Source organism: Lepidochelys kempii, chromosome 27 (genome assembly GCF_965140265.1).
Source record: "Lepidochelys kempii isolate rLepKem1 chromosome 27, rLepKem1.hap2, whole genome shotgun sequence".
NCBI classification, from domain to species: domain Eukaryota; kingdom Metazoa; phylum Chordata; order Testudines; family Cheloniidae; genus Lepidochelys; species Lepidochelys kempii.
Window position 1 is genome coordinate 9,541,607 of NC_133282.1, and position 24,733 is coordinate 9,566,339.

The following is a 24,733-nucleotide window of genomic DNA, read 5'->3' on the forward strand; positions in this document are numbered from 1 at the left end:
TGGGCTGGAACCTGGAGTAGAGGGCAGGCCCGGGTTCCCCCCAAATCCTCCCAACTCCTGGTCAGACACAGGAGTCATCGAGCTGGACTGTGGGTTCAGAAAAACGGCCAAGCTGAGGGCTGGAGTGAGGCTCTAAGGTGAGCAAATCCGCCAATAAGCGCAAGACCCACCAAGGTAGAGCAGGAACTTTGTCACACTATACACAAATGCAAGAAGCCTGGGAAACAAGCAGGGAGAACTGGAAGTCCTGGCACAGTCAAGGAATTATGATGTGACTGGAATAACAGAGACTTGGTGGGATAACTCACATGACTGGAGTACTGTCATGGATGGATATAAACTGTTCCGGAAGGACAGGCAGGGCAGAAAAGGTGGGGGAGTTACATTTTATGTAAGAGAGCAGTATGACTGCTCAAAGCTCTGCAGAAAAACCTGAGTGTCTCTGGATTAAGTTTAGAAGCGTGAGCAACAAGGGTGATGTTGTGGTGGGAGTCTGCTATAGACCACCGGAGCAGGGGGATGAGGTGGACCAGACTGTCTTCCGGCAATTTACGGAAGTTACTAGATCATAGGTCCTGGTTCTTGTGGGAGACTTCAATCACCCTGATATCTGCTAGGAGAGCAATACAGCGATGCACAGACAATCCAGGAAGTTTTTGGAAAGGGTAGGGGACAATTACCTGGTGCAAGTGCTGGATGGGCTGGATGAACGGACTATAAGGTGGCTAGAAAGCTGGCTAGATTGTCGGGCTCAACAGGTAGTGATCAATGGCTCCATGTCTAGTTGGCAGCCGGTAACAAGCGGAGTGCCCCAAGGGTCGGTCCTGGCACTGGTTTTGTTCAATATCTTCATTAATGATCTGGAGGATGGTGTGGATTGCACCCGCAGCAAGTTTGCAGATGACACTAAACTGAGAGGAGAGGTAGATACGCTGGAGGGTAGGGATAGGATACAGAGGGACCTAGACCAATTAGAGGATTGGGCCAAAAGAAATCTGATGAGGTTGAACAAGAACAAGTGCAGAGTCCTGCACTTAAGACAGAAGAATCCCATGCACTGTTACAGACTAGGGACCGAATGGCTAGGCAGCAGTTCTGCAGAAAAGGACCTAGGGGTTACAGTGGACGAGAAGCTGGATATGAGTCAAAAATCTGCCATTGTTGCCAAGAAGGCCAATGGCATTTTGGGATGCATAAGTAGGAGCATTGCAAGCAGATCGAGGGATGTGATCATTCCCCTCTATTTGACACTGGTGAGGCCTCATCTGGAGTACTGTGTCCAGTTTTGGGCCCCACACTACAAGAAGGATGTGGAAAAATTGGAAAGAGTCCAGTGGAGGACAACAAAAATGATTAGGGGACTGGAACACATGACTTATGAGGAGAGGCTGAGAGAACTGGGATTTGTTCTGCAGAAGAGAAGAATGAGGGGGGATTTGATAGCTGCTTTCAACTACCTGAAAAGGGGTTCCAAAGAGGATGGATCTAGACTGTTCTCAGTGGTAGCAGATGACAGAACAAGGAGTAATGGTCTCAAGTTGCAGTGGGGGAGATTTAGGTTGGATATTAGGAAAATCTTTTTCACTAGGAGGGTGGTGAAACACTGGAATGCATTACCTAGGGAGGTGGTGGAATCTCCTTCCTTAGAAGTTTTTAAGGTCAGGCCTGACAAAGCCCTGGCTGGGATGATTTAGTTGGGGATTGGTCCTGCTCTGAGCAGGGGGTTGGACTAGATGACCTCCTGACGTCCCTTCCAACCCTGATATTCTATGAGCCCTGTGGTTCTGCTGTTGAGGGACGGGAAGGGGAATCGCACGGATCACTGTTCCCCCAGCGACGGCCAGATTCCATCTCCAACTAGCACTCTTTCAGCAATTCCCTCCTCCCCACTCTGCGGTCCCTTCCAACCCTGATATTCTATGATTCTATGATGTTTGGTTAACATCTCTGGTCTGGTTTGGTGAGGGTCCAGCCTGGTTCTGGCTACTTTTATTCTCTTCTCAGCCCCAGTTTTTAATTCACGTTTCTTGGTAGGCTTAGCTGGCAGAACCACTGGGATAGAGCCCATCTCCATTCAAACTCTGCTGGATCAGCCCAGTTGTGTGCACTGACTGTTTGCAGTAGCATCAACTGACTCAGCAATGCTTTGACTGTCTCCTTTTGAGTTTCCATCTTTCCACAAGGGAGGGACGCTGCTAATCAACTCACTGCCCCATCCTCAGCTTTCCCCATTTTGGCAGCTCTCACATAATGTTAAACTGGGACATTGGAAATCTCTTGTTGGCTGGTTCTTTCAGCCACTAGGCTATTAGGACCAGACCCTGATCTTAGTTCTTTTCAAACTCATGACTGGTGCAGCAACCTGCACGGGACGTGGAGGGAGGTGCACAGGCTGCAGAAGGGAAGAGTTTGGAGGAGGTGCCAGAAGTCAGTCAGTCTGTGTGCTCAGGGCTGGAATGCCAACTGAAGTTGCAGCACCTCTGTAAATAGTTGTCTTAATAAAGAGCCAGTTTTGTTTTGTGAGCATGGTGTCCTTTCATCTTATCACCCACATGCTCTGCCTAAAACTACTAGCGCTGGGCAGCTTCCACCTGTGCAAGTCCCTTTTTTTAGCCTGGCATGGCTTCATTGGGGTTCTGCTCTGATGCAGCTGTACTAGTGGTGGGAACTCGAATGCAAACAAGGCCTCACTTACACTGGAGTGAATCTGGCATGACATCCTTGCATGTAGGGCTGCCGCCTCTTTGGGGAGAAGCAGCTTACGGAAGTTTAGTCACTACTGCATGAGAGTTTGTGCAAATTATTAAACAAGGTAAGGTCCATGTCTGTGACTCATTTGCAATGTAAGCGGGTGTGTAATTTGTTTAGAAAAGGGAGCATGCTGGTGCGGTGCTGGTGAAAGGCCTTGGATCAACCATCCTGGTAAATAAAATCTACAGGGTGAGCGAGCTCCCCCCACATGCTGCCCTTACCCCACGTAAAGCTTCCCTTGGTTCGTCCCTGGATTCAGTGCATGAGCGCGGGGAAGGAAGGGAGCCCAGGGAAAGCATTGAGTAGTGGCAGCTTAAGCGCCTGGTGTTTGAGGAACACCCCTGCTGTTTGAGCCCAGCCCTTGCTGCTGCTGCCAGCACTGGCAGAAGGGTTGAATATCTAAGATGTGTATGTGGCCCCCCATGACTGTATCTGAGGGTGAGGGCCCCTGAAGGAAGTTACATGTTGCAATGATGAGCATCACAGCGCCGAACAACTTTTAGGTGCCTAGAAAAATCACAATAACAACGCTGCCATTGACAAAGCCTGAGCTAGGGCCCAAGGCTCCCTATACAATTAATGGGGGGAAGAGGCACCTGAGATTGCGATCCACAAAGCCTGTGCGCTAGGTGGGAGGCACCTAAGCTAGCCCGTGGGAGATGCTGATGACTGGGATGCTTGCTGGAGACAAGGGGGCTTCCTCGAGCCAGGCGCTGTAGGTACAGTTGGATTCTTTCCAGCACTAAGCAGCGATGCTGGAGGAGCCCCACCCAGCCCCGGCAGGAAACCGATGGCCAAAGCCGGTTGTTCCTCACTCAGATTCTCAGCTCTCTTTGGGGCCCTGTCAATACCTTTCATTTAGGCTTTGCCAAATGATGGGGGTGGGTTATGGCAGCTTGGCACCAGTTCACCACATCAGCTGCTTGTAGCAGAAGACAGTGGCAACCTATGCACCTGTGAACCCAAGTCTGCATGCAGAGAGAGCCTTAAAAACGGTTAGACAAATTTTGTTTTCACTTTGGAAAAAAACAAACAACTTTTGCCTTCTTCATAAATCAGGCAGTTTTCAGACCAAGCCAAAATCATGGGCTCTAACAAAGGGCTTAAAAAAAGAAGCTGCTTGCAGCCTTAAATGTAGAAAACCTACAGCCTCCACATATGGATTCTCTGATCATACATGACTGGATCTTTTTCCCTCTGGACGTTACCGCACAGGAGCTGATTCATCACGCCTTGGCCAGCCAACGCTCTCTTAATTGGCAGCGGAAACATTCGGCGTGCAAAGGAATGCAGAATCAGGGCCCAGCCTAGATTGCCTGGTTAGTGACTGAGTTTGCAAACTCCAGTTTCCTGCCGTCCGAGCCATTTGGATGGTTCCGGCCAAGTAGAGGCACACAAGGGAAAGTTGGCAATAGAGCAACTGCTGATGAATTTCTTAATGTGCTCGATAAGTCATGTGTCATCATTCACCTATTTTTTGGCCACAGATTATTCAGCTTCTGTGAGATGGAGTTCTTCTCTCTTTGCCATATCTATAGCTAAAGTCATGCGTGTGTTTCCAGAAGCGATGGTGCCTTGGCTGATAGGAGATCAGAGCTGATGACATTTTCCATCCAGCCCCTTTTGCACCATTACCATTGTCCGGCATTGCCATGCCGCTGAAGTTGCTAACAGAAGTCCGAGCAAGAAAACTATCCCGGTAGCTTTGTTCTATTCTCTGGGAGTGTAATAGCATAGGCAGTGGTCTTGTTGCTCTCATATATTAAACACAGCCAAGCCAACCCCTGAACAACCCCTGGTGCTGCAGGAGGTATGGGTGAGACTGCACAGCGAGACAGTTGGGAACAAATGCTCCAGGCTCCACGCTATCAGGGAACTGTCCTTTGGAGTGAAGTTTAAGAACAGGGGGTCCTGACCATTGGTGGTCATTAAAGATCTGCTGACTCTTTGGCACTGATGTTGGGTGGTGAAATTCCACCTCTGGGATGGAGAGGGTCTTTGGCACTCATGCACAGCTTCACACTTTCTAAGCTAGCAAGTCATCTAAATCAAGATGGGATGTTTTCTGAAAAGCTATTTTCTAGTTAAAACTGGAATGATTTCTGGGGGAGGGTGTTCTCTGACCTCTTGCCTGGCACAGGCTAGACTAGAGGATCACAGTGGTCCCTTCTGGCTTTAGCATCTAGGAACACTTTCCTCAATGTCAATTTGCGAGCTGTCATTTAGCAGTTTGATTTGGTATTGCCGTAGCACTGAGCACCCCTGCTCCTAGGCCAGAACCCTGTTGTGTGAGGTGCTGGACAGACACAGAGCAAAGAGCTTCCACTGTAAGTAAGTGTTACCACTGGCTCCATGTCCTTGTGGAAGGGCTGTCCATTACAATTCTGCTGTGTTGTTTGTTCCTTGGCTTTTTTCACATACACAAAACTTGGCTGTTACCCTCTCTCTTCTCTATCCTATCAGCAGTGTACTGTGCTTACATGATTTGGTCCTTGGCTTGTGTGTGATCTCATGAATTGAGGTCAATAAAAATAAGACTCAGGGTGGGGGCAGATTGGAAAGTTCATATCACTCCAATACTGCACTGGCTCAAGCTTGGGAGGTGAATAATTTACCTTGAGAATCTCCTTCAGGCGTGGAATACAGAAGTATCATCAGACACAACTACCCTGTCTGAGCCTTTCCTGTCCTGCCCTTCACTGTGCAGAGTTGATGTGCTCATCAACTGAGCTGTGAAGGGAAGGGAGGGGTAAAGCACTACCCTAGCACTCCAGAGACACAGGTTCAGGTCCTGCCTCTGCCACAAACTTATGTGATCTTGGGCAAGTCACTTATTCTCGCTGAGCCTCAGTCCCCCAGCTGTAACAGGAGGATAATATTTTGCAATCACACAGAAGCCAATGAAGTGCAGGGCTTTGATACAGTCAGGGCAGGGATGATATGAGGAGGCAGAAAGGGTTTTCCCCCCATGAAGCTGCAAAGTTCTGTCCAGGCCTCTCCTTCGATGTTACACCTGAAGTTGGTGTTTGCTCTGTCACGAACGTGAATTCCCAGTGCAGGGTCTGTGTGATGGGTGACACCATAAGCGCCCAGAAATCCTTCCCTATTTACACCCCCGCTGACAGAGAAGAGGGCAATTAGGCAGTGCTGCTGGCATATTCCTTCGAAAGCCCCATGCCAGCTGAGATGCTTCTGAGCCCTGCCCAGAGCACCAGCACCAGCTTTGCAAGAGGGAGCTCCTGAGATGCAGCTCCTGGCGCAGGCCCGGGCCCTTCTTTGGGCGTCAAGACGTAGCGCTAACCCCAGCAGAACGAAGGCTCATGCTGAGTCACTGGCTGCAAAGTGCGCTACTAGAAAACAGGAGCACCCGTCAGGCTCAGCGCTCTGTTTGCACCAACCTGACTTCATTTCTGGCCCTCAGCTGGAGCAGAGCAAGCCAAGATCAACACCCATCCGGCAGGCAGTGGCTACACTGAGATCACCGTTTCGAAAGGAAAGGGGAAATCAAGTGAGGCTGTCTTACAGGCAGATGGAGGTCACCTCGCTCAGGCCCAGGGCGGTGCTTGAGTGCTCTTCTGTGTCTGGAGGGAGGGGCGGAACCGCATGTCCTCTGTGGGATGGACATCAGATATTACCAGGCATTGCCATGTCCTGAATAACAGTCTAGGAGAGCAGGCTGACTCCGAGGGCTGCTGGACACTGAAGTCCATGAGGGCTCACACACTCTGCCTGTCCAGCCCTGGATTTGAAGGGCTCTGTACTAACCACTCCTAGAGGAAGCAGAGAGCATGGTCTAATGGTTAGAGATAGGGATGGGAATGTTCTGGATTTCCTTCCCAGCTCCGCCACGACCCTTGGCCAAGACCCTCCTGCACACTCTGCCTCATTTTACCCATCGGTAGAACAGGGACAGTAATACTGGGGGGTCTGAGAGGAGGGAGGGGGAGAGTGTGTGTCACCTCCACATGAAAACTATGATAGCATAGAATGAGGGGGCCATTTAGGGATCTGGGGCAAAAATTGGGGCTTGGTCCTGCTTTGGGCAGGGGGTTCTACTAGATGACCTCCTGAGGTCCCTTCCAACCCTGATATTCTATGATAAATCATCCCAGCCAAAGCTTTGTCAAACTGGGCCTCAAAAACCTCTAAGGAAGGAGATTCCACCACCTCCCTAGGTAACCCATTCCAGTGCTTCACCACCCTCCTAATGAAATAGTGTTTCCTAATATCCAACCTAGACCTCCCCCACTGCCACTTGAGACCACTGCTCCTTGTTCTGTCATCTGCCACCACGGGAATCCACTGAGAACAGCCAAGCTCCATCCTCTTTGGAACCCCCCTTCAGGTAGTTGAAGGCTGCTATCAAATCCCCCCTCACTCTTTTCTTCTGCAGACTAAACAAGCCTAATTCCCTCAGCCTCTCCTCATAAGTCATGTGTTCCAGCCCCTTAATCATTTTCGTTGCCCTCTGCTCGACTCTCTCCAATTTGTCCACAACCTTTCTGGGGGGGCAAAATTGGATGCAATACTCCAGGTGTGGCCTCACCAATGTCGAATAGAGGGGAATAATCACTTCCCTTGATCTGCTGGCAACGCTCCTACTAACGCAGCCCAATATGCCGTTGGCCTTCTTGGCAACAAGGGCACACTGTTCACTCATATCCAGCTTCTCAGCCACTGTAACTCCCAGGTCCTGTTCTGCAGAACTGCTGCTTAGCCATTTGGTCTCCAGCCTGTAGCGGTGCATGGGATTCTTCCATCCTAAGTGCAGGACTCTGCACTTGTCCTTGTTGAACCTCATCAGATTTCTTTTGGCCCAATCCTCCAATTTGTCTAGGTCACTCTGGACCCTATCCCTACCCTCTAGGGTATCTACCTCTTCCCCCAGCTTAGTGTCATCTGTGAACTTGCTGAGGGTGCAATCCATGCCACCATCCACATCATAAATGAAGATGTTGAACAAAACTGGCCCCAGGACCGACCCCTGGGGCACTCCGCTTGATACCGGCTGCCAACTAGACATCAAGCCGCTGATCACTACCCGTTGAGCCCGACAATCTAGCCAACTTTCTATCCACCTTATAGTCCATTCATCCAGCCCATACTACTTTAATTTGCTGGCAAGAATACTGTGGGAATACTTGCTAAAGTCAAGATATATCACATGCACCACTTTCCCCATATCCACAGAGCCAGTTATCTCATCATAGAAGGCAAGCAGGTTGGTCAGGCATGACTTGCCCTTCGTGAATTCATGTTGACGGTTCCTGATCACCTTCCTCTCCTCCAAGTGCTTCAAAACAATAGTCGTCCTGTATTTTATCCACCCTGTTGTTCCACCCATGTATTGCATGCCCCCTAGCCTGGTGCAGCTCTGCCTGCACCCTAAAATACCCTTTCGATTGACACCCAGAAGGGGTCCCTTGGGATGGGGGGGAGCAGAGCTCAACTGGGGAAGGGGATGATCGAGCCCCATACTGCAAGTGCCAGCACATGGTGTGTTTGGGGATGGATCCCCAATGCAGGACTGCCGACTCCTTAGGGAGGGGGATCCCCATGGCGTCCTTGCAGGAAGCTTGTTCATGGAGGAGCTGCTCAAAGACCTGCTGCAAACAATGGAGGTGGGAGAGTGTCTCAGATCAAAGGTGGCAAGAAGCCTTTAGGATGGGAAGTGCTGGGCAGCCTAAATACAGGGGTCACTACCAGCTGTCCTCTTCCCCCGGTGCTGGGTGAAATCGGAACTGGAAGAGGGGAGAGGGAAGTGGAGGAGGAACTGCTGGTCTGGTGCAGCACGTCCAGGTGAGTGGGGGATGTGGGAAAGCAGCCTGCCCTTTGGGTTGGTCTAGCCCTGACTCTTCTGCCTCCAGTGAATTGACTGCCAGTCCAGGGGAGGCTGCAGGTAATACGTTTGCAGAAGATAGTGTGGATGCGCCCCATGGGGACGGGGCTAGGCTACGAACTTTTGTGCCTCAGGTGATGACCGGCTTGTTGGAGCAGTGCTGGGCAAAGGGCTGCTGCTTGGGAGCAGTGACAGGAGAGGCACAGGTGGTCCATGCCTAAGCAGACTAGTCTCCCTCCTCATCTCATCCTCCAGCCAACCCTGCACACCCTCTTGGAGGCCCAGCAACGATGGGCCAGCCTGCTGGGAGGAGGCCAGGTGAGATGTGGGCTAGAGAAAAGCATCCTGGGGGCTCCATGTTTCCTAGGCTTTGAGGCCAGAAGGGATCATTAGATCATGTTGTCTGACCTCACGCAGAATATCCCTTCTTTCACTGATCTGTCCCTTAGGGTGACCCCCCCCCCCTTACTGTACATTATACTGACATGTTAAAACTGGGAATAAGGACTCTTTTAAACATTAACTTGAAGCTAATGATCTTTGCATTGTATACTTGAGAAACAAATCTGTGATGGAATTGCAATGGTGTTTCCCTAAACTGCCCCTTAAAACAAAACCTTGTCCCTCGTATTCCATGTGGTTTTCCCTTGTTTCCATCCACTAGGGTGGGCTCCAGAACGATCCCTCCGAGGGCAGGAAAAGACCTTGGGCTCTTCCACAAGTTGAGTAGTATCGGAGGATGCTCCATAGTTACATGGGGGCACAACCTCCGTAGGGTTTGTCTTCGCTGCAGGATTAAGTCAAGCGTTGCCCCTGACTCAGGTCCCATCCACACACACACACGCTGGAGTGGAGTGGAGTGGCGTGGCGTGGTGGTTTTCACTGGAGTTGGCTGGCCCACCAGGGGGACCAGGCTGCAGCTGGAGTGAGTTAGCACAATGTGTCAGCGGCTAGCACAATTGCTCAGTGCAGTCCTCCCAAGGCTCTGGGCAGTGTAGTTGCTCTCATTCCCGGTGTGTATTTGTCCACGAATGCAGATCACTTTGTGCTGCCTTAAAAGCATGGTGCCCTGTTCCCCTGGGAGAATGAGTTCAGGGGCAGTTATTCCCACCTGGCAGCCAACGAATAGGAAATGGGAAGGGGACAGACGACAGAATTTTGCAACACAGTGCCTGATTTGTTTTGAATGTGCAATACGTTTTTTTTAGCTGCACTGCATTTGATTTTACTTTATTTGTAAAATCTAAAAGGAATTTCGCTGCCTGCGAAGTGGGAATTTTGCAGCGCTAACCTCTGGGGGGAGGGAGCATCCACAACTCCCTCTCCAGCACAGTTGCTTACAATTAACAAAGACAGCAAACCTCCCCAGAGCTCCCATCGCAGAGGGGAACTGTAGCGTTTGGGGTGGTAGCTGGTAGGTGTGACTATTTCACCACCCGGCTGGCTTCCATGCATTTAATCCCACCCCCCACCCCCGCGCAACTGCTTTGCAATATACCAAGGAAAGGCTGCAAACCCCAGCTCCCCACTGCGAAGTGTTGCAAAAGCTCCTCAGAAGTTTGCTTCCAGTTTGCTAAGCCAGAAACGTTTTCCCCCCTTCTGTCTTTCCCCTTCCCTGCTTTTTTGGGATCAGCCCACAAGTGACTGGCTCTCCGGTGACGCAGTGTCTACTCTGAGGCTTCCTTTGAATCATTAGCAGACACGCACAGACACTTTTTTTTGATATTCCTCTCCTCCTTCTCTCTCTTTCCACCCGCCTCCCCTTCTACCCCAGCCCCTCCAGCGTCCTCCCCTCCTGAGCAAGAGGAGGACAGAAGGGAGAAAGCAATTACCCAACTCAGGAGCTCTGCAAGGAGAGAAGCCGAGAGAGAGTGTGTGTGGGGGAAAATCCAGCCTCCATCCAAAAAGAAAACCCAACCCTTCAGAAAAACCTCTCCCTGGGCATGAAACTCACTAATCTCGCCTGCTCTGCATGGCCACGGATGCTGCAATGCACATTCTTCTGCCTCTTGAGCCTTGATCTGGGACTCGGCGCTGCTCGCTCAGGTAGAGTTTGCAAATGTTTTTCCAACTCCTAAGTGTGTCTGTGAGTGAGAGAGTTGGGGGGGGGGGGTGCTCCGTTTCTTTGTGCATCGGCTGCTCTGGACCGATTCCTTTTTCTTCCCTTTTTTTTGGGAAAGGAAAGAGGGAAAGGAGGCAGTGGGTGGGGGTGTGCAGGGGCTCTGCCGGGAAGGGAGGGCAGCTAGAGCAAAGAGCTGAGTGAAACCAGATGTGGAGGGCTCCCTGGCACTGCTCGAAGTGGGGGTGGGATGGAGAAGGGAGCAGGAATGAAACTACACAGCTCATTAAAAACACAGTAAACCCCCCCCCCACCACCAAAAAAAGTGCTTTTCTCCTTGAAGAGCAGCGCATCTCTGCTGCTGGGGCTGAACCAGTGATTCCACCCCTGACAAATACTCCACAGTGCTCCAGGCCAACAAAAACTTTGGTCGATACAAAGTTTTCCAGCAATACGTCCCTCTTCCCCCGCCCCCCCCCCCAGTGAACTGAAAAATCTGCCCTCTCTGGTATGCATTGGGTACCTAGTTCTCTCTGGGTGACAGCGATTTGGCATGTGTCACTCGGGTGTGTTGTAACGGGGTTGCTGGCCATTTGTTAGGCATCAGTAGCTAGCTAGATTTATTGATGCCATCATGCCAAAGCAGACTCAGCGTGTCTGTGGGGGTCGGTTGTGGTTTATTTATTTATTGTAGTCATTCTTCCTCTTTGGCCAAGTTGGCTAAAATCCACCCAAGAGTCTGGACAACTCATGGTTTGTACTGGACAGAAAGTCTCAATAAATAAATTAAATAAAAGGGTCTTTTCCAGTGTATATGTTTAAGACACACGCTGTTAAATGCAGAAGAAAAGTCAGCCTAGCATTAGGAATTCCCAGAAGAATCGGATGCTCGATCACCAGAGGAGAAGAATACAGCAGCACCGGGGGAGCGGAGGGGGTGGTTTAGGGGGAAAAGAGATTATTAGGTCAGATTGGATGTGAATCAAAGCAGCTCAGGAATTTGATTGCCAGCACTGGAAGCTGTGGATGCAATCTGGAACCCTTTTGTCTCCTGAGTGGGAGGTGTTCTGTTTGGTTTTTTTAAGGAGTTTATACTTTTAGGCCCCAATTCAACCAATCGCTCCAGTTCAGCCAAGCACATAAGCATGGGCTCAAGACTCATGGGCTGTTAAGCGTATGCTTAATTGCTCTGTTGAACCGCGACCTTAATAGGTACTGGTAGGCTATGATTTTTGTTTTAATTTCTCATGATCAAATCCTTATTTTTTTTATCTTGGTAAATATGTGACATGCCAGATGGCCTGCAGCTTTCACGACCTCCAATAGAATAGCCATTTGAACTGTTTTGTAACTCAGGATGTGTCTATTTACATAAGTGAGTGACTGACGTCCATTTAGTTGCTTCCTTTAATTAATTCGGCTGTATTAAAAAAAAAATAGGGTCTATTGGCCTAAACAAAAACAAACTTAAACCCTCGGTTTAATTTGAGTGCTCTCCGTAAATCCGTACCAGATTTGTAAATGGCGATTTGCGAGGGTGACATTTTCCTCTCTACATAAGTAACAATGAGAACTAAATTCTGGTCTTGTCCTTGCCCTTCACGGTTCCTGGCAGCAGATGGCTGAACTGCTGACTCCTTGGGAATATCGAAAACTGGGAGGAATCCGTGATTATTGGGAGCATTGCAGCAGTACGTAGACATCACAACAGAGATGCTTGTGCTAGGTTCTGTGCAGACACATAGTGAGAGACCGTCCCTTTCCCTGTCCTAAAGACTAGCTACATAGGCAAAGCAGGCTAAGGGTAGGAGAAAGGCTCTATTGTTATCCCCATTTTACAGATGTGGAAGTGAGATGGAGAGAACTGTACATGCGAGTCAGTCTCAGACTGTCTCTCTACAGGAGCTGTAACTTCCAACTCGGACAGACGTAACTGCAGGAGTGGTGGGATGAGCTAGCAGACCTGAGTACGTCTAGGGTTTCAGGTGGGATCACACCTGGGGCGACTAGCCCCTCCCACCATCACAGCAGCATTGCTATTTTTAGCGCACTATCTCAATCACGGCTGGCGCAGGTATGTCTACCTGAGCAGGAAATTACAGCTCCAGTGTAGCCGTACCCTAGGCGACTTGCCTACGGACGAGCCAGGAGCAGAGCCCAGGCCTTGCAGATCCCACTCTGATGCCGTAACCAAAAGACCAACCTTACTCCTAAGTAGGTTCAAGGGTCCAGAAGGCAGCCCTGTGTAAAGCTGGGCACCATGTGCTGCTGTTCACATTTGTCTTAAGGCTGGCTGAAATTGGGGTGGCCAGATCTCTTGCCGTCCCTTGCGGCTGTGGCTAACAGGGCGCAAGGAAGGGCCGTGGGAAGAAATCATCATGCGCGGTGTTGTATGAATGGCTGGGTTTATGGGGAGGGTTTTGGCCGGGGGTAAGAGCATGAGCCCGATTGCATGAATTTCTCTGACTCTTCATGGTGTTTGCAAAACTATTTTGAGTTCACAATCCTTTCATGTGCTCCCCCCCTCCCCCCGGCTAGCTGCAACTCTAGTGAAATTCCAAGGGAAATTAAATTGAAAGACAACCTTCCTCTTTTCCCCCACCAGCTTTTCAAGGCAAAGGGGAGGCTTGTGCTCAGAATTAGGGCTCAGAGCACCTCGTCCCCCTTGCTCCCTAGGCATAAGCAGCCAAGCTACTCACAGCATATGGACCATGTTAGCTCTTCTCCTCCGCTTCACTGATGTTTTTCTCACAGGCCTTCTCTGTTTATTTTCCACTGTCTCCTTTTCTGCTCCATTTTCATGTCGGTTCTTCTCCCCCATCCATTTCCTTCTCTTTTCTTTCCTTGGCTGCTCTCTCCTCAGACCAGCTGGTAGCATTCCACTGCAGCTCTGTGGTGGGGTTTGGAGTCAGGTGGGCAGCGTGGCATTGGATACCGCTGCAGGTGATGCCACCAATGGTCTGAGGTGCGCTGGCAAATATCCGGTTTCTTGTCTCTGCTGCTCACGAATCAGGCCTGTTTAGTTTATTGACACCATGCAGGCTGGGCTGCGTTCTGCCTCGTGCATCGTGGGCTGCAATGATGCCCTCTGGGTTCTGATCCCACAATGTATCTTGGTGGCCCTGCATTAGGCAGGGGAGGGGGCCCAGCTGGCCCTTGCACAAGGGGACAAGCTAGCAGGCAGGAAGCGATTCTCGCTTTGGTTTGGGATCTGGGTGGGTTGTTCATTTCACAGTCATGTTGCTGATCACGCTTTAAAGGGACAAGGCCCCAATTAAAAACCCTGGGGTCCTGAAGAACTGACGCTGGGGCACAGAGTGGCCGTTTTATGGAGAAACCCCTGGTCAGGGACCAGAGGCGCATTTGGTTCGTGCCAAGTCTCCCCTTCCAGGGGACAGTTAATGGGGGACCAAAGCTGAGTCGCGATCCAGATGATTGCTGCTCTCTAAGGGTGTGGGCCCTTTCCAGTAGAAGTCGTGCCTCTATTTCCTGGGCGATCTACACAGCAGCTCAGCTGCATTCATGGACGGAGGCCAGAGGGAGTTAACGCTGCTTGTGCATCCGCAGGTTTAACAGGAGATAGTGCTTCAGAGTGTGGCCATTGCCTTGCTGTGCACCCGCCAGAGCTAGGCGGGACATAGAATCATAGAATAGCAGGATTGGAAGAGACCTCAGGAGGTCATCTAGTGCAACCCCCTGCTCAAAGCCAACACCAACTAAATCAGCCCAGCCAGGGCTTTGTCAAGGTGGACCTTAAAAACCTCTAAGGATGGAGATTCCACCACCTCCCTAGGTAACCCATTCCAGTGCTTCACCACCCTCCTAGTGAAATAGTGTTTCCTAACATCCAACCTAGACCTCCCTCACTGCAACTTGATACTATCGCTCCTTGTTCTGTCATCTGCCACCACTGGGAACAGCCGAGCTCCATCCTCTTTGGAACCCCCTTCAGGTAGTTGAAGGCTGCTATCAAATCTCCCCTCACTCTTCTCTTCTGCAGACTAAATAAGCCCAGTTCCCTCAGCCTCTCCTCGTAAATCATGTGCCCCAGCCCCCTAATCACTTTTGTTGCCCTCCGCTGGACTCTCTCCAATTTGTCCACATCCCTTCTCTAGTGGGAGGACCAAAACTGGACGCAATACTCCGGATCTGGCCTCGGAGTGCCGAATAGCGGGGAATAATCACTTCTCTCAATCTCCTGGCAATGCTCCTACTAATACAGCCCAATATGCCGTTGGCCTTCTTGGCAACAAGGGCACACTGCTGACTCATATCCAGCTTCTCAGCCACTGTAATCCTCAGGTCCTGTTCTGCAGAACTGCTGCTTACCCAGTCGGTCCCCAGCCTGTAGCGGTGCATGGGATTCTTCCGTCCTAAGTGCAGGACTCTGCACTTGTCCTTGTTGAACCTCATCAAATTTCTTTTGGCCCAATCCTCCAATTTGTCTAGGTCACTCTGGACCCTATCCTTACCCTCCAGCGTATCTACCTCTCTCCCCAGTTTAGTGTCATCAGTGTACTTGCTGAGGATTCAGTCTATCCCATCATCCAGATCATAGACATGCAGGGATGCAATGGGGGCAATGCCCCTCTCCCTGTTGGTTTAAGTCAGGCCTTTCCATACACTGAGCCTGGAATTCGTAAGGAAAATGAGCTATTAATCCAGGGAAGAGTCCAGGGGCTCACCTGGGGATTGTTTAGCCTTGTTGCTGTCTTAAGGGAGAAACCACTGTGGTATAATTCTTATGGATTTTATTAAAGAAATGTACAAGCAAATATAACCTAAACAAACATATCATTGGCTAAATGAATATAATTTCCCGAAACGCACAGAGGACGGAACGACACAATGATCAAATCTCAGCTACAGTTGAGGTTGAATTGATAGATCGGTAACTACCAGATTTTACTCATGCCTTCTAGGCAGAGCTCCCATTAGAGGTCTGACTCAGGAAGAACTGAGAATATGTGGAAGGGAGCTTGGGACCCAGCCACGCAGATTTAAAACCTCCTCACCTACCGCTTTAGATTAGCAACCTGACTCTGAAACGATGTCCATTTCCCATCCAGGCAAAAATTGCTTGGAACTCCTGTGGGATCTGGGGTTTGCCCCTGCATATCCGGCTGCTTATGGGACTTAGGTCCAAAATGTAGATGCTTGTGCGTGGGGGGGGGGGGAGGGGGGAAGGGAGGGAGCAAAAGGGGCAGAGAAAAGATTTTTCCAAAGCAGAAGGTGAACAGAACACTTCTTGTGTAATTGTCCCTCCATTTCAATTAAAACGGCTTGGTTAGCTGTAAACTTTCCCCTGCAGTCTTCGCAACTCAGACAGTGCGGCACTGGGCTAAGTTAGCACATGGGAGGCGGAGGGCAAGCTTCTGTTATTTGTTTGTATTATAGAAGTGCCTACAGGCCTTCCCGGAGATCAAGGCCCCAGCGTGCTAGGTGTTGTACACACACACACGCAGTGAGAGACAGGCCCTGGTCTGAAGAACTTACAATCTAAATGGACAAGGTAGACAAATGGTGGGAGGGCAGAGAGGCCTGGAGGGGGGAAGTTGTCTGCCCAAAGAATTCAGGAAGTGAACAAACCCCATAAGTCATTCACAGTAAACTAGATTTTTTGTTTTATTTATATTCCCAGTTTGTCTAATCCTGGCTGCACAAATCAGTCAGCCCCAAGAATAGTGAAACGGTAAGGAGAAATTTCCCGTGTTCTTAGATATTCCCATCCACTCTTTCTGTCTGCTCCCCTGCCACCCGTCAGGTAAAATGACAGGCCTACTCTGATTCCTGAATGTCGCTCCCTGGGTCCCAGTCCACAGTGTGGAAGGAAGAGGGGTGGATGGATTGGAGACTGGGTGGCTAGGGATCGGATGTGGATATTTTCACCTCTAGGTCACCGGTTCTAATACAGCCCAGCTTGCTAGCATCTGAAAGATATTATTACTGGACAGCTGTTTGCTGGCCTGTGTGGACAGATCGTGGGAAGTGATTATTCCCCTCTGTTCGGCACTGGTGAGGCCACATCTGGAGTATTGCGTCCAGTTTGGGGCCCTCCACTACAGAAAGGATGTGGACAAATTGGAGAGAGCCCAGTGGAGGGCAACAAAAATTATTAGGGGGCTGGGGGTGGGGAAAATTATGGGGGAACTGGGAGTCAACGGTGTGCCCTTGTTGTCAAGAAGGCTAATGGCATTTTGGGCTGTATAAGTAGGAGCATTGCCAGCAGATTGAGGGACATGATCATTTCCCTCTATTCAGCATTGATGAATCATAGAATCTCAGGGTTGGAAGGGATCTCAGGAGGTCATCTAGTCCAACCCCCTCTTCAAAGCAGGACCAACCCCCAACAAAATCATCCCAGCCAGGGCTTTGTCAAGCCTGACCTTAAAAACTTCTAAGGAAGGAGATTCCACCACCTCCCTAGGTAACGTATTCCAGTGTTTCACCACCCTCCTAGTGAAAAAGTTTTTCCTAATATCCAACCTAAACCTCCCCCAATGCAGCTTGAGACCACTGCTCCTTGTTCTGTCATCTGCTACCACTGAGAACAGTCTAGAGCCATCCTATTTGGAACCCCCCTTCAGGTAGTTGAAGGCTGCTATCAAATCCCCCCTGATTCTTCTCTTCCGCAGACTAAATAATCCCAGTTCCCTCAGCCTCTCCTCATAAGTCATGTGTTCCAGTCCCCTAATCATTTTTGTTGCCCTCCGCTGGACATTTTCCAATTTTTCCACATCCTTCTTGTAGTGTGGGGCCCAAAACTGAACACAGTACTCCAGATGAGGCCTCACCAGTGTCGAATAGAGGGGAACGATCATGTCCCTCGATCTGCTTGCAATGCCCCTACTTATACATCCCAAAATGCCATTGGCCTTCTTGGCAACAAGGGCACATTTTTGACTCATATCCAGCTTTTCGTCCACTGTAACCCCTAGGTCCTTTTCTGCAGAACTGCTGCCGAGCCATTTGGTCCCTAGTCTGTAGCGGTGCATTGGATTCTTCTGTCCTAAGTGCAGGACTCTGCACTTGTCCTTGTTGAACCTCATCAGATTTCTTTTGGCCCAATCCTCTAATTTGTCGAGGGCTCCTCTGTATCCTATCCCCATCCTCCAGATCATTTATGAAGATATTGAACAAAACTGGCCCGAGGACCGACCCTTGGGGCACTCCACTTGATCCTGGCTGCCAACTAGACAAGGAGCCATTGATCACTACCCGTTGAGCCCGACAATCTAGCCAACTTTCTGTCCACCTTATAGTCCATTCATCCAGCCCATACTTCTTTAACTTGCTGGCAAGAATACTGTGGGAGACCGTGTCAAAAGCTTTGCTAAAGTCAAGGAACAACACATCCACTGCTTTCCTCTCATCCACAGAGCCAGTTATCTCGTCATAGAAGGCAATTAGATTAGTAAGGCATGATTTGCCCTTGTTGAATCCATGCTTACTGTTCCTGATCACTTTCCTCTCCTCTAAGTGCTTCAGGAGGCCTCATCTGGAGTGCTATGTCCAGTTTTGGGCCCCACACTACAAGAAGGATGTGGAAAAATTGGAAAGAGTCCAGCGGAGAGCAACAAAAATGACCAGGAGCTGGTGCACATGATTTACGAGGAGAGGCTGAGGGAACTGGACTTATTTAGTCTGCAGAAGAGAAGAGTGAGGGGGGATTTGATAGCAGCCTTCAACTACCTGAAGGGGCTTCCAAAGAGGATGGAGCTCGGCTGTTCTCAGTGGTGGCAGATGACAGAACAAGGAGGGATAGTATCAAGTTGCAGTGGGGGAGGTCTAGGTTGGATATTAGGAAACACTATTTCACTAGGAGGGTGGTGAAGCGCTGGAATGGATTACCTAGGGAGATGGTGGCATCTCCTTCCTTAGAGGTTTTTAAGGTCAGGCTTGACAAAGCCCTGGCTGGGATGATTTAGTTGGGGGTTGGTCCTGCTTTGAGCAGGGGGTAGGACTAGATGACCTCCTGAGGTCCCTTCCAATCCTGAGATTCTATGATTCTGTTACAGCTTTGTTGGGTCTCAGTCTAGATCCATGTGGACAGGTGTGCGCAGCACAAAATCCACCACCACGGTTGACCCCTCAGCAGAGAGGCCGTAAACGCACACTGGGTGGAAGGTTAAATCCAAAAGAAGACATTGCAGGAAGGAGATTGGGGCGTACTAGAGAAAACCTGAAGAAACAGAAGCTGTGTAAAACATGAGACACTCTAGGAAAAGTAGTGTGAGGAGATAACAGGAAAGAAAAGCTGCCAAGACTTGAATGGGCCATGGAGACCGACCACCCCTTTTCCCCAAAGTGGGCCCTCCCAGGGTGGGGCACGTTGTCAGGGGGCGGGAAGCTCCTGCTGCGCCTTGCGGCGCTGTGTCTGCACTGTGATTAAATACAGGACGTTATTTATTTGTGGCCAGCCTAGCCCCTTTATTGTTATTTATAATTGGTGTTACTGCAGCACCTAGTAAAAAAGGAACGGGATGTCTGGGAAGGGCTAAAGGGGAAACAGACCATTCTGGAGGGTGGGCCTTAGTTGTAGCTTTGGTTTGAAAGGGTTTTAAAAAACCTTATGTGAATTACAAGACAAAAAAGCTCCATTAAGATGGAGTGAAGGCTGAGACTACATCTGCATAACTTCGGGGTGCAGATCATTCCACAGATGATGTAATTATCCCAGAACCAAGCATTGCAAAGCCAGGAAATTCAGAGCTAAGGTTATACTTAAAAGAAATCCAGACGTGTTAACTCATAGAAATGAAGCATAATGCACCCAAACAGCCTTAATTCCACGCCTGTAGTGATGCCATGCAGTAGCTGTATGAGTACGATAAAGGCATTTTAGGGTTTGCGGTCCCAGTTTAGACAAAACTGATTTTTAAAGACACAGGATGGGGTGGGGTTGGTTGTATGTTTTTTTCTCCTCATAGGATCATTACAAGGCAGAGTTAAGGCTGTTTGGATGCCTTATGGTGCATTTTTGTGTCTTAGACATGTCTGAATTTCTTCTCAGCATAACCTTAACTCTGAATTTCCTGGGTTTGTAATGCTTGGTCTTAGGATAATTAAAACATCCCTGTAATGGTTCAGTAACCTTTCAGTTTCTGATGCATGCTTTCAACCTTAACTACACTTCAACATATTTTGTTTAATCTTGCCGTTTCCTTGGTATTTTTTTTTAATTAAAAATTTCCTGTGTGAAGACTAAGCAAGAAGCTCCCAGGGAATGCTGCCGTGCAGTATTTCTGTGGCTTGGAAGATCTGTAGCGTTAATCGTGAAGTTAATGTTTGAGGGCAGCACCACAGATACAAGAGCAGCACAAAGCCGTCGAAGTGCACTAGTGTATCTGGCTCTGCTGCGTGAGCGAGCCTGGGGCTGTGTGAAAAGGAGTGGGGGCCCTGTCCTTGAGACCCAGTGTCACAGGGTGCGGCTGTCGCAAAGCAGCCGCACGTTGGGGAGCCTATCAAGCGCTGATCCTAGCCCAAAGCAAGATGGGACACGTGTCAAGACCTCTCATTGGTAGATTTTGTCCCATCTTCCCTTTGAATAAGAAACTGGGAGCCACGAATAAGTAACTGGTACTGCGAATAAGGAACCAACTTCATCCTCTTGGTGTACGCTCACTTATACCCATGTAAAAAATGCTGTATACCAGTATAGCTTATTTCCATTCCTGCAAGGGAATGAACTTGCATTCAAGCTATGGGGGTTTACTGCTTTAGTGCTACCAGCATAATTAAAGTCTTACAATTTTTGTGTGGAGACAAGGCCTAAGATAGAGCTCAGCTAAGAAGAAAGACTACTAATGGGGGCTGCGTGAGCTCAGCTCCTCTGAAAACTGAGGCCAAGTGAGGTGCCCGAAAACCGAGGCATTCAAAGACCGGCAGCAAATTTTGCAAATACGATCTTTGTACATATGTGGGGATGTACAGCTATAAATATTTTACAGCAGGCCCACGTACTTTATTAAAGCTCCATTAAATTATCACACGTATGTTAAAATATTTTACCCTTTGTTATCAATGATCAAAATATCTGCACATAGATAGTCTTTGGGGTAGGCACCATCTTTCTGGTCTGTGTTTGTACAGCACCTAACACGATGGGCCCTGGTCTGTGCCTGGGGCTCCTACGCACTACAATAATAATAATTACCACCCATCATCTTCCTTGTCGCACTTCAGTCCACCTGAAACAAGGGTAGTGTCATGGTTGCACTGATCAGACAGGGTGGGCAATGGGAAAACTGATAGAAAATAAAATAAGTCTTTTTTGTTGTTAACCCCTGTATTTTGGTAACCAGCAATGAAAAAGCCCATGACAGTGAGTAGGGAGTAGCTTATGACTTTCTCGGCCTATTTCTGCCCTTCGATGCATGCACAGTTCTCTGCTTGGATGGAGTGGAAGTCATGCACGTCCACGGGCAGAATTAGGCTCTTGAAGATTATTCGGTGGTGCTTGTGAATGGAAATTAGGTGTTGGAATCTGGAAGGTAGAATTGAAGGCCTGATCCTGTGATTGGATCTGTCCGAGGTAAAATGAGCCTCAGGCTGAGGGAAGGCACAAGGGGCTGACCCAGGCCTGTATGAGGGTGCAAATGAGGTCTAAGATTAGATTGGGGTATTGGGAACCAGGGCTCCTGGATTCTGCCTCTGCCACTGACTCACCATGTGACCTTGGGCAAATCGTTTAACTTGTCTATGCACCATTTCACCTCTGTCACATGGCTATAAATAATATTTACCTCCATCCCCTGCAGGGTTGGGAGAATGAGCGAATGTTTGTAGAATGCTCTGAGATGATCAGATAAAATGTGGCCTATGGGCCTGATCCAAAGCCCGTTGACACCAGTAGAAAGATTCCCCTTGACTTCAATGAACTGTGAATCAGGTCCTATAAGAACCAAGTGTACTAGTCTCCCAAGAAGTAAGATCAGCTACAGCAAAGAAGTAGGGATTCAAGTAACTCCCCCACCACGCAAGCTGCTTTGCTACGTGCACTGTGCTGGCTGAAATGAGTTTGTTGGCTCTTTGAGTGAGGCTTCGTGGCATTTCATACAGAAATCCCACCCATCGCGAGATTCCCTTTCTTTCCCTGTAGCGAGAAATCTGTTTGTTTTTCCTTGAGGTTTAGTGAAAAACCTCTCTTATTTTACTTCTTGGCTTGAGTGTGTAGATCCACTTCCTGCTGAGTCAGGCCCCAGCCTGAGCCAACTTTCTTCTCTGACGGGACAGCTTGTGCTTGGGAAGGATGCTGGAATGGAGGCGGAGTGCTGATGGGAAAATCAGACCTGAGCTCTGCCCAGAATAGTTTTTTATTTCTCCTCCTTTAGAAAAAAATGTTTTTTAAAGAGGGGGAAGGAAGTAGAGCATGGGCGACTTCTCACAGCGGGCACCCCTCATGGTAAGCAGGGTCTGAACTGAAATACCTGACTTTAAAACTTCCCCCTAGATCTTGGGAGACATTTGGACAAAAATCAAGACGCAGACTTGGGTTTTGCAGCCTGAACTTATCTCTAGAGGCACTGTGTCCCATGTATAGGGAACTGGACTAGGTCACTATTCCTAGCCATGCCCCTTGGGGCAAGTGGCTTCGCCACCTCTGTTTCCCTGTCACCCTGTTTCTACTTAGATTGTAAGGTCTTTGAGGCAGGGATTGTCCCTCTTACCACATGTATGACAGCACCTAGCACAGAGGGGCTCTGGTCTTAGTTGGTGTGATGTATTGAAAACTGTGTTATAATGAGAAGCTGCCACTTTAAGCGTAAAGAGTTTCTTGGTCCTGCTTGTGGGCTAGGGGGCTCTGTAGGGAAGCGTGTGATCTAGGTCTTCAGCAGACAGTCTGCAAAGACTCGGCTTAGAGCAAGGCGGAGTGAGTTGTGGCTCTCTGAGTTAGAGAGCAGTCTGCTTTGTCTCTCTCTGTTTTGAGTTCTTGTGTGTCAGGGTTCTGGATCAAAGAACTATAGTGTTATGTTGCAACCTTCCAAAAAGAGTATTTGGTGGTTTTTCTCTACCTTCTCTGTCTGTATGCCGTGAACATAACAGTTGGGTTCTCTGGGCACTAGTGGAATGCAAGTAAAAATAATTGCTAGTTAGAATGCCTGGTAGAAGAGCACCTTAGTTATAAGATGAATTCTCTTTGGGGTCTGACTGTGAGTCCATGCCAGTGTAACTCCATTGTTAAGTGGAGTTACTCCCAGTTTATACAGGTGTAAATGGAAGGAGAATCAGGCTCTGAGGCTCAAGAAGAATTTTCCTAAGTGTAAAAATGCTTTGAAGATTGCAGACGTCTTGTCTACCAGCTTGGGGGCGTGGGTTGGCTGTTAAGTTTGACTTGTACTTCCTCTGTACCAGAGCCTCAATGAGCTTTTAGAAAGTAATTTCACATAATACCGACAGGGATACAGGTTCTGGGCAGCAGCCACAGCTGACTTCAGGGGTTTGCTTGACACTGTGGGTGCAGCTTCGTAAGAAGCCGGCGTATGTTCCTAGCACAGACATGCCTCAGAGAATGTTTTCCTGTGGGCCTTACAGGGTATGGGCCAAAACATGTGCTGTTGTATCCCTTTTTGTTCTTCCCTAATTAAATTAATGGGTGACCTCAGGATAAATATTTATGTGCTCGTCTAATCCTTGCAGAAGGTACAAGGTGTTTTACTGTTTCTCTGAGCATTGCCATAAAGAGCTCTCAGTTGCAAAGTGAGAGCCATATTGTGACTTCCACACCACCCTTTGAAGCCTGCATGTCGTGGTGGGCAGAATGCCAAGGAGGAGAGGGTGTTTTCGATATTGCCAGAGACTGTGCATCATGCTGAAACACACACAGGCCAGATATTGGTCTGTTCTTGTGCTGTAAATCTGGATTAACTCGGCGGGAGTCCAGGGAGTTACTCTAGTTTTACACGGCTGTGACTGAGAGCAGAATCCAGCCGGTGTCCCTTTCCCTGGGTTTTCTTTGTAAAATAATGCTTTGTGCTTATGGTCTCCGATGTTTAAGTGACAGATGCCAAAGGAGCGGGCCGTTGTCTTGACATAAAGCTCTCCAGCTCCTGCAGACGGTGGCTGAGAGCTGGGGGGAGAAGCCTGTTTTGTACCTTGGGGAGTTTAGGCCGCTAAATGGTCCCAGCCTCCTGAGGGGCTGTCAGTGGACTTCGCCACGGTTCAGAACAGCCCAGAATCTACCAGAATCTGTGCTACCAAGACTCCCCGCCCCCCCCTTGCTTCTGCCCTTAGCCATGCCCCTGGCTGTGGGGCCAGGGCAGGGGACAGAACCTGTCCTAGTAAATGAAATGATCCCCGTGACACTGATCTAGAGAGTGGCTTTGTTTCTAGTATGCTAAATGGCTGCTGCACATGGAATGGTGACGCAGTACGGTAGCAGCTGCTTGCTGTGTTCCTCGCTGCGTCATGACCGGCTCTGAGATCAGGCTGCTGCGTGCTGTAGCCCATTACAAAGCAGTTTCATCATAAAAGCCCAGAACATTAGGATGATTTTCCAGGTTTTTACAGAATGTGGAGCCTGAAAGGCATCAGCCCTGGAGATGGGATTTCTGTCAATCCATGGAGTGGGCACAGTGGCGGTTTCCCTACGCTGCCTCCCCAGTGTGCCCCAGCCTCCTGCGATCAAAGTCAGGTCCCCAAAAATCATGAGGTTGGCTTAAAAACGGCTAGATTTTTTTTTCCAAACATGGTTTGCCTTTTAGCCTTTGTGGGTGAAGGTTTTCAAGCTTTTTCCTGCACTGCAAGGGCTAAAAATGTGCTCTTTTTTTTCATTGAACACTGAGATTCTCACATGATTACATGACTCCAGGAGCTGGGGCTGGAAGAAAAACGTGGAATTTCAGAAGAGCTGCCAAAGAGGGAGCCCCTCTGGGGTGAGAGGAGAGTTTAGTCCTTGCAGAGTGCAATGTTTGTCAAACCCTTATCAGTGATTAGGAGTCAGGCGTCCAGCTGTCTGACTGGCTGGCATGGGTTCTGTGTGTGAGAATTGAGTAGCATCAGAGCTGAGGGCTGAGTTTTTGGCTTGTAGTTGCAGTGTCACATTGGAGGGACAGGACAGAGCTGCCCCGCCCTGCAGGTAGGCT

At 49.2% G+C, this 24,733-nt stretch overlaps 1 protein-coding gene across 1 annotated transcript in view; it reads left to right on the top strand.

Annotated features, from left to right (window-relative positions):
• The first annotated feature begins 10,141 nt into the window (after positions 1-10,141).
• MRC2 (mannose receptor C-type 2) overlaps positions 10,142-24,733 on the top strand; it is a 93,047-nt gene continuing 78,455 nt past the window's right edge. Inside the window, exon 1 of the mRNA XM_073326006.1 lies at positions 10,142-10,636. Coding sequence (XP_073182107.1) covers positions 10,534-10,636 — 103 coding nt within the window. The 5' untranslated portion in view covers positions 10,142-10,533. The remainder of the gene's footprint in view (positions 10,637-24,733) is intronic.